This window comes from Trichoplusia ni, chromosome 8 (genome assembly GCF_003590095.1).
Source record: "Trichoplusia ni isolate ovarian cell line Hi5 chromosome 8, tn1, whole genome shotgun sequence".
NCBI classification, from domain to species: domain Eukaryota; kingdom Metazoa; phylum Arthropoda; class Insecta; order Lepidoptera; family Noctuidae; genus Trichoplusia; species Trichoplusia ni.
The window spans coordinates 8842794-8852072 of NC_039485.1; the positions used below are offsets into that span (position 1 = coordinate 8842794).

Here is a 9279-nt window from a genome sequence, read left to right on the forward strand (position 1 = left end):
TTCACTTTGCCATGGGAGAGATGGATTAGTAAAAATTAATATAGTTTAAGTATTTCCAAATGATTAATTTTCGGACATGGAGAACGGTTTCAGCATGTCTAGACAAACGTCAATGGCAGCTTGACAGCTCTCGGATTTTACCATCCTTAGCCATTCCAAAGTTAAATTTTCGATTGCACTTCATCTGTTTTCATTAATTTAACGAAATGGCAGCCGCAAAGTTACCGGCATTAGTAAGCTGTAAGTATTCTGACAATTTTTAATGATGTTTCCCTTATGTTTGTGCCCTCTACAGTAGATCCTCAATTATTATGTAATTCCAAATAAAATATCAAATTGAAGGTTATGGCAAAATTAAGCGATTTTTAACTTTATTTGCATATTATAATTTTCATGTTTTATGGGCATCCATTTCTCCAGGAGTTTCGGATGATAATCATTGTAATGATTAGTTTAAGGACGAAGGCTGCGTTAAATATCTAACAAGAATTATCATTGTTTCAGCGGCTATGGCCCAGGCTCGCCCCAAATTCAATATCTTCATGAAGTACGCTCGCGTTGAATTGGCACCCCCTAAACTCAGTGAGATTCCACAGATCAAGGCTGGTATTGCTAAGCTCTTAACAAGTGCCAAGTCTGGAGCCTGGAAGAACCAGACAGTGAAGCAGGCCTCATTGAACGCCCTCGTCGGCGCTGAGGTGATCTTCTGGTTCTACATTGGAGAATGCATCGGCAAACGCCACATTGTTGGTTATGATGTTTAAGTTATCAATATAAGAGCAAGTCTGTAGATATTATGTTCAGTAAAATAAATTATTAAATCAGCATTTTGTGTTTCAATACTAATTTGTTTGTATACATCCATCTGACAACTAATTCAATTTTCTCTGTCAAGCCATATCAGTTGGGAACTATATATTTTGTTCTAATTGAATTTCATTTAATAACACCAAATAAATATATACACGAGGAGCTCGTGGCTAAGCTGTAACCGCAGAAGTGAAACAATCACAGGTTAAGCTATGCTTGACGCGGTTGGTCCGTAGATGGGTGACCATCTTTGTCATAAGGGGTTCCTCCGTGTTTCGGAAGGCATATTAAATTGTGGGTCCTGGCTGTTATTCTTACATCTTTGACAGTCATTACAGGTATATAGTCAGAAGCTTGAAAAGTCTGACAACCAGTCTATCCAATGGGTATCGTGTCGCCCAGGTAACTGGGTTGAGGAGGTCAGATAGGCAGTCGCTCCTTGTAAAACACTGGTACTTAGCTGAAACCGGTTAGACTGGTAGCCGACCCCAACATAGTTGGGAAAAGGCTAGGCCAATGATGAAAACCAAATAAATATATCAACTACATTATATTAATAATCTTAATACATATCTATTACAAAGGTGCACACTGTTCCATAAATCTGTAAGGATTGCTTGCACTGGTAAACTTCAGCTCTGCTTCAATCTCAGGGGGGCCACGCAACCACAGTCTGTCTCTGTAGTAGTTGACACAGCTTATGAATTCTTTGTCACTGTATCTTCCTACTTCAATTGGCACAAAGGGGTCCAAGTGCTCAAAGCCCTGAAAGAAAAACAAAATTAAAGGCTGTTTCACACAGTAAAATATAAAAATGAATTTAATTAATAACATCAGATGTAAAAGAAAAACCTCATAATATTTATCATTCATTGAAAACTAAATTTAATAAATGGTACCTTTTTGTAAAGTAGATATCTAGGTAAATAACTTTCCTGATGATCATCAGGGAAAGCTAACTGATCAGCTGTCACCACAACGGCACCATTATTCTGAAAAACAAATGCCGAATATTAATTTAATAGGTATTCTATGCTGAAGCTCAAACAGTAATAAAAATAGCTTCTTTTCGAAAATAGAATGATTGACTTTTGACCTACCCAATCATTTGTGGTTATTTTCATGAATGACGTAGTTAGTGTAACTTCCTCAGGTTTGACTTTCCTCTTTGTAGGAGTGTTGAGTCGTGTTAGTGGGTAGAAGAAACTGTTGAAACCATCTATGGCCACAAAGGTTTTGCATCTGAAAAAAAAAAAAAACTTTTCCTTAGTATTTTTGGAAATAAACATTATTAAACGTGAAGTACATTTTGTTCAGAGGTTTAATATGGGCAACGCATATAAAATATTAGGTACATTTCCTAAAGTAAAATTAAACAAAAATTCTTAATGCTCGAAGATTATTCTTTCTATTCCATCAATCTAGCGATCTCGTAGTTATGCGGGTCGCTAAATATATTTTCAAATGCATTCAATGTGTTTCTGAGAATCATTCAATAATACAACCAAAACTACCTACTATTACATTCTCTAAAAATAGCATGCGGAGACCGAGAGTGAAATTTAATGATTTTTAGAACAGAAGCCGTTTTAGTTTGATCTTTGATCAGAACCGAAGTAATATCGATTGCATTCAAGCGGAGCCGAAAGGAAAATATATTATTTTTAAATATATACTGCTTTAGTGGTTTCTTAGGTTTACGCGAATGTTAGACATTGAAATGAAACTACTTTTACGGATTTTATCGCCTTACGCCTTTAATTTTACGTATTTAAAATTAAACCGCGATAAAATCCGTAAAAGTAGTTTCATTTCAATGTCTAACATTCGCGTAAACCTAAGAAACCACTATGTAACCCAGTACGGACTGGACATAGCAAACAAAATACGCCGGTTGGAAGATCTCAAGACTAAGCGCGCAAGATATACAACATCTTTAGCATTCTTGAAGAGATGCCGTGACCACAATCTCATCCCAACGTGTCTCAAGATATCACCTAAGAAAGACATACGAGGGAGCGCCAAGATCCTCCATCAGGCAAGCAAAAAGTTACTCGTCCTAAAAATTCATGAAACTCGTTCCGACCTACAAAATTTAAACAAAACCGTTGAGATCGTGACTAATGATTTGAAAACAGTTTTATCAACTTTCGATTTTAATACATGCTTCGAAAAACTAAACAAGCGCGAAAACACCAAATATCTCGAAAGCAAACAAAACTTAATAAATAAATATGAAAAATTAAATTCAAAATCGAACGCGTCAAACAAAACAATAAACGAAAACGGAACGCGCCCGCCAAACGTCAACCAATCACGCGCAGTTATAAATCTGTCAAAACAAACGTTAGATCCACCGACCGTGCAAGTACTACAAAAAGGTTTAAATTTTGCTGTAACACCGCGTAGAATACCGTACGAGGACATTATTTGCAATGTTGAGACTTGCCTGTTCAACAATAACGTGAGGAAGGAAGATTTGGAGGCGATACGCCAAGATATATCATCTGTTTTACGTCGAAGTGTAGTGCCCAAACCAAACCTCCCTAAAGCCGAACATCTCGCTTTAAAGAACCTCAAAAACAGACAAGATGTAACTATACTCCGTGCAGATAAGGGAAACGCTACGGTCGTCATGGATACATCGGACTACAATGCTAAAATAGAAGATCTATTGTCGGACGCAAGTACATATAAACCAGTGAAAACTGATCCTACCAAAAAGGTGTTAACAACTACCACCGCCTTGGTTAAGAAACACTCCGAAGCATTAAGTCTAGATGTTACCTACTTAATACCTACATGCGCAAAACCACCTAAACTGTATGGGTTGCCAAAGATACACAAACCAAACGCCCCGCTACGTCCTATTGTAAGCCAAATCGACACACCAACCTACAGATTGGCTCAGCACGTCGCGAGAACACTCTCACCACTCAGAGGCAACACTACAGCGTTTGTGAAGGATTCATACCACTTTGTCAATGAGATTAAACATCTACATCTCCATGACAATGAAGTAATGGTTAGTTTCGACGTACAGTCCTTGTTTACATGCCTACCAGTTAAGGATTGTATTGAAATTGTTTCCAAGAAGCTAGCAGAGAACAACCTACCTCTAGAATATGCAGAACTTCTCGAGCACTGCCTCACATCTGGCTACCTACTGTGGAACAATAAATTCTATGTACAAGTAGATGGTGTAACGATGGGCTCGCCTGTATCCCCTGTAGTCGCCGATATATTCATGGAAGACTTCGAGGAGACAGCCTTAAAAACAGCTCCTTTCACTCCCAGGTTCTACAAACGGTACGTAGATGATACTTTCACAGCTTTACCATCTAGTCAAGTAAATGCATTTTTAACAACATCTCAACTCCATCAATAACAAAATTCAATTCACTATGGAGTTGGAGGATAATAAATCTCTTGCCTTCTTAGACATATTAGTTAAAAGGAATCCTGATCAGACCATAAGTCACACCGTGTATCGAAAGAAGACCCATACAGATAGGTACTTAAACGGTGAATCTCACCACCACCCTAAACAGTTAGCTACCGTGGGAAAATCTTTGTTTCAGAGAGCACACGGACTCTGTGATGACAGACACCTTGCCGCTGAGCTTCAACACGTCAAGCAAGTACTGCGAGACAACAAGCTCCAAGTTCCACGGCCCCGTCACAGAAACCGAGTGAAGCCAGCCACTGTCGATCGTTTGCCTGCTGTACTACCATATGTCAGAGGAGTCACTGACAAGATTGGTTACATCCTGAAGCGAGCTTCAATTAAAACATACTTCAAGCCGCCCAAGAAGATTAGCCAATCCTTACCATCTGTCAAGTGTCACATACCTCTACAAGATGCAGGAGTATACAAACTAGATTGTGACTGCGGCCTCTCTTACATCGGTCAAACCAAACGAAGCATAGGGACCCGCGTTAAAGAACACATAGCTGACGTCAAACACCGCCGCTCAACGAAGTCTGCAGTCGCCGAACATGCTGAAGGTTCCAGCCATTATATTAGATTTGACCAACCACAGATCCTCGCTAAAGAATCCAAATTCCTACCTAGGATGTTTCGCGAGGCTATTGAGATTAAAAAACACCCTAATTTCAATAGAGAAGATGGCTGGAAGATATCACCTACTTGGGATCCAATAATAAATAAACTCAAGGCCAAACCCAAGAGCAGCGCTGCAAGACATCAAGACACAGTGAGCTCATACTGCGTAGGTCGGACCACAAATAATTAATTAAAATATGAAGGTAGAACGAGCAACATCTTCTGTCAAGACGAACGCCATCTCAGTCTGCCCGTGACCATGATACCTGCAAAGGTTTCGAAACGTCGGGAACTAAAATCTAAAATTAAACCGCGATAAAATCCGTAAAAGTAGTTTCATTTCAATATACTGCTTTTCTAACAATCTTGTTATTAATATAACCAGATTTCGTCATGCTTTTAAGGAAAAAATATACGTATAGTAACATACTGTTTGGCATTCGAAAGTATCTTGATCTCGTCGATGAGCGCGTCGACAACGTCACACGCGTATTTGACGCGGCTGATACCGTGTTCCACCAACGCGGCTAGAGGTGAACCAGCCTCCGTCGTTTCACGTTTGCTCCATACATATTGTTTTGAAGTTTTTAGCTGAAAGGTATTCAAGATCTCAGACTGATAATGTAAAAGTAACAACTTTAAAAAAAGTCGTAGGTAAATAAATAAATAATCAATAAAAAACACTTTAATGGGTCGTACAGTATCAAAAAATAATCAATCATTCATATATTTTTTAATATATTATGCAACTACTTACTTCACCAGATTTGAGTAAAGTCTGGTTTTGACTCTTGAAGTGTATGAGCCAGGCGGCGGCATCCAGAGGTAGATCAACAAAGCCCTCATGCGTTTGTGAGTTGGACATCTCCTTGTGACGGGGCACCCGCCTGAGCCACTCCGAAACTAGATAGTAAAAAAAGTATTTAATGCTTAAGGCTATGCTTTCATATGATGGATATTATTAAATGAGTCTGAATGTATCTCTGACTGTTAAACTACCTTGCAAACTAAGAGATATTTTCTTTTAAACTTGAAGCAGTCCTTAATAATAGCAGGTCCGCTAAAGGTTGAAAAGAGTTTGAAGAAGAGTTGAGAAGGTCCTACAATTCGATAAAAGTTGCTGTTGATAATAACAAGTTAGTGTATTCCTGATCCTATAGACAATTTTCTTTTGAATAATTTTTATAAATTTGTTTTTGATGGTATGGTATAAAAAGGACTAATGGTTAAAATGAATATTTTTTTTATATTTTACAATCTTCTCTACTATTATACATATTACTCACCCCAAGGAACATGCACAATTAGAAAACCCTCTTCATGGGCATAATGCAGAAGATGAGCCAATGTTATAGACTTGCCTGTACCTTTTTCACCATCTGAGAGTAACATACTGCTAAGGACACTATTCAATTTTAGCAGTAACAATCTTATATTGAGTTCTCAATAGGTACACAATAGTTCTGAGCAAAAAAAGCTTTACTAGAACAATAGTATAAATCATACAGTATATAAGTAGGTTATAGAAATAACTCATGTCAATGATATGATGAAAATGTTAGATCAAAACTGAATTTGTTCCAAATATTTGCTAATATTTCAATTTTAAAAAGGATACATAGTACATATCTAATGACAGGCTGACTCATATCACTAGCTTTAATACAAGCTAGGAGATCTAAAGCTGGCTGGCGAACCATTATGGCTGTCTCTGTAAATGTCTTGGTCTGCTTCATAAAACTTCTTGGAAAACCACCATGAGCAAAGAGCTGTTTGCACAAGTCAGGGTTAATTGTGTAAAACAACCCTTCTTGCTTGTCATTGTGCTGAGCCTGAAAAACAAATTTTAATAAATAAAATAGTGTTAAATACAATTAATGTGTTAGCTATTTTAAGTCAAAATTAAGTAATTTCATAACGTTCTAAATAAGCCTTAATTTTATTGTAACTTACCGGAGAGTTCTCGGTAGTTCTAAAGTTGACAGCTTGGGAATATCGGCGACATAGATGCCTCCAGTTTCGTGATAACATGTTGGTCTCTGTTTAAACGTTTCTTTGATATATAAAAAGTGTTGAGGTGAGACTAATCAGATTCACAACATAACCTCAAACTTAAATTTTATATGTCAAAAAAAGATGTCAAAGAAGTCACAATTTTTTGAAGTTGATATCTTCGTTCAAGAATATAAAAGTCTAAATCCAGAAAACACTGGGTTTTTTTCCGTGGAACAAAATACCTCAGAGCTGTGTTGAAAATCTAGTCTTACTTGACTTACTGTGAAAATAGGTACCTACCGGAAAAGAGGAGAGCCTTCGCTCATTAAGACAAATCTGTAATAACTTCAAATCAATAAAAACAACAATTTCAATTACAATTCGTTTATTTTATTTTTACCTATGATTTATTTTGCATTCTCTTTTTCTTAAATAAACTTGTAGGCCTAGCACTGGTTTCCAACTTATGATCGTCTTGTTTGACTTTTTCTACAACATCTTTTACTACTATAGTTCTTTGCTCTACAGTATCTTGGACATCAAATTGGACAGCCTTCTTTTCAGGGGGTGATATTTCAGGTGTGTCATCTACTGACTCATACTTAGATTTTTTAAGAATGGATGTTGGTCCACTGATAAGATTGGAATGTGCTTCATAGATATCACTGGGTTTCTGTATCCCTTTGTTTGGGTTGTAAGCTTCATGTTCAGGTTCAACTGGACTGTGATCAAAGTTAATTTCTATTGTTTCACTGTCGTCTTCATCTACAAAAGAGACACGCCTTTGTATTGGTGCTGCTTTTGTTCTTATTGAATTATGTTCTTCTTCTTCTTCATCAACATCTTCATTCTCTATAATATCATCAAGCCTGAAAAAGATTAAGTTGAAGTTATGAGTCAAGTAGGTGAGTTAACATTTTATGTCAATAAAAACCTTGACAACATAAGCACATACCTGTCCATTTCATCCTCAAGTTCATCCAATTGTTCTAGTTCATCTAATCTTGACAGCAAATCACTTTCATTTTTACTTTGAGTTCTCTCTCTGTTCTTCAATTCAAATAACTTTTCTTCTAATTCATTTTGCTTATCTATAACTTGCTGTAATATGTCAAGTTTTGTTGTTGGCACATCAAAGCTGACATTCTTGGCTTTATTCTTGCTCTCAGTAACTGGTTTTTCTGGATCTGTCTTTTCCTTTTCAGTTTCAGGTTTACTGTTAATATCTTCATTCTTGACTATAAATTGTTTGTTTGACTGGTTACTTTCTTTAATTTTGGTTATAGTTAGATTGTCGAAAATATCATTGCCAGTTAATTCGTTTTCTAGCTCCTCCTGAAGTTCTAGTTCTTCTAATCTCTCCCACAATTCCTCATCAGTTACATCTTGTGAGACATTCTTCTCATCCTTACTTTTGTTTTGTTTATATTTCCTAACATTTTCCCTATGCTTCTGTCTCCATAACTTATCATCTTCCTCGCTGTAATACTCAATTATTTCCTTCCCTTGATTGTCTTGGAAGGATTTCTTTGTGAATGACATTTGGTTTTCCAAATATTCTTTCTCTTTGATGTATATGTCCAGTTTAGATTGGGCATCTAAAAATTTTCGAAAAATACATAATATTTTTAGAAACCATGTTTACATAAATCAATTTCTAATTTAATTTATAGGTACTTTACCTTTTATTCTGTGTTGCCTTAGTATTTCTGCTTGTTTTATAGAACACTTGACGAAGTAATCGGCTCCAAGCGCAACAGTTACTTCATTCGTATGTTTTATTTCTCCTCTAAACAATATCCTACTTCCTATAGGGACCAGAGTTGGAACCTTCAACTTATCACTGTAGACCGAAAAATCTAAGGACTTGAGGTTTTGTAAGTAGTTCTCCCAAAAGCGATGATTTTTCTCGTTTTCAGCTGCACTCTAAAATAATCCAAGAAACAATAAAATAGTTAAATCGGCAATAGCTAAGAAGTTTTTTTTACAAAAACACTATTTACCTTGTAATACAACTCACTGAGTAAATCCATTTTTAGTATTTCTTTATTTACGATTTACGACAATAACCTAACCTCAACAACAAGTTCATCTGCACTATTTATTTATAACAATGAATGAAATGGAAATGATAAAGATGGCCACATGAACTCTCAGCGTACGTGAAAGAGATGGAAACAGGGCTCAACATGGATAGCGAACGATGACAAAGAAGTAATGACATCAATGACATTGACACTGGTTAAAACAGCTGTTGATTCGTTCAGTAATCCAAAACAGTTAAGAAAACGCTGATGCTCTTTATTTAACGATAACACAGGCATAGAATTAATTCAAATGATCTGTATGTTAGTAATGGTTAACATGAATATACTCCAATCTTTTGAAATACAAACAACGCTTCAGCT

The 9279-nt window shown here is 36.5% G+C and overlaps 3 protein-coding genes across 3 annotated transcripts; 1 reads left to right on the forward strand and 2 right to left on the reverse strand.

Moving 5' to 3' along the window:
- The first annotated feature begins 88 nt into the window (after nt 1-88).
- On the forward strand, nt 89-827 carry LOC113496348 (ATP synthase subunit g, mitochondrial). The gene is made up of 2 exons (XM_026875529.1): nt 89-240; nt 505-827. The coding sequence occupies exons 1-2, from the start codon at nt 207-209 to the stop codon at nt 762-764; spliced, it is 294 nt and encodes a 97-aa protein (XP_026731330.1). The 5' UTR covers nt 89-206; the 3' UTR covers nt 765-827.
- A 514-nt stretch (nt 828-1341) lies between these two features.
- LOC113496668 (28S ribosomal protein S29, mitochondrial) lies at nt 1342-7007 on the reverse strand. The gene is made up of 8 exons (XM_026875955.1): nt 6830-7007; nt 6495-6708; nt 6163-6255; nt 5634-5779; nt 5307-5467; nt 1911-2052; nt 1710-1802; nt 1342-1575 (listed from the first exon to the last, which is right to left on the reverse strand). Exons 1-8 carry the CDS (start codon nt 6905-6907, stop codon nt 1387-1389), a joined length of 1116 nt encoding a protein of 371 aa, XP_026731756.1. The 5' UTR covers nt 6908-7007; the 3' UTR covers nt 1342-1386.
- Nucleotides 7008-7239: 232 nt separating this feature from the next.
- On the reverse strand, nt 7240-9039 carry LOC113496664 (unconventional prefoldin RPB5 interactor 1). The gene is made up of 4 exons (XM_026875952.1): nt 8875-9039; nt 8554-8797; nt 7827-8469; nt 7240-7740 (listed from the first exon to the last, which is right to left on the reverse strand). The coding sequence occupies exons 1-4, from the start codon at nt 8902-8904 to the stop codon at nt 7272-7274; spliced, it is 1386 nt and encodes a 461-aa protein (XP_026731753.1). The 5' UTR covers nt 8905-9039; the 3' UTR covers nt 7240-7271.
- Between the last annotated feature and the right edge of the window lie 240 nt (nt 9040-9279).

Bases quoted from the DNA above. Each gene is read 5' to 3' on its own strand.
- LOC113496664 (XM_026875952.1), bottom strand. From the start codon at position 8,904: ATGGATTTACTCAGTGAGTTGTATTACAAG. The intron at 8,798-8,874 runs GTAAATAGTGTT...GGATTATTTTAG, and splicing joins TCAGTGAGTTGTATTACAAG to AGTGCAGCTGAAAACGAGAA. The intron at 8,470-8,553 runs GTAAAGTACCTA...GAAAATTTTTAG, and splicing joins AAGGCAACACAGAATAAAAG to ATGCCCAATCTAAACTGGAC.
- LOC113496348 (XM_026875529.1), top strand. From the start codon at position 207: ATGGCAGCCGCAAAGTTACCGGCATTAGTAAGCT. The intron at 241-504 runs GTAAGTATTCTG...TCATTGTTTCAG, and splicing joins GTTACCGGCATTAGTAAGCT to CGGCTATGGCCCAGGCTCGC.
- LOC113496668 (XM_026875955.1), bottom strand. From the start codon at position 6,907: ATGTTATCACGAAACTGGAGGCATCTATGTCGCCGATATTCCCAAGCT. The intron at 2,053-5,306 runs GTATGTTACTAT...TTTTTTTTTCAG, and splicing joins ATACTTTCGAATGCCAAACA to ATGCAAAACCTTTGTGGCCA. The intron at 1,803-1,910 runs GTAGGTCAAAAG...TTTGTTTTTCAG, and splicing joins AAATAACCACAAATGATTGG to AATAATGGTGCCGTTGTGGT.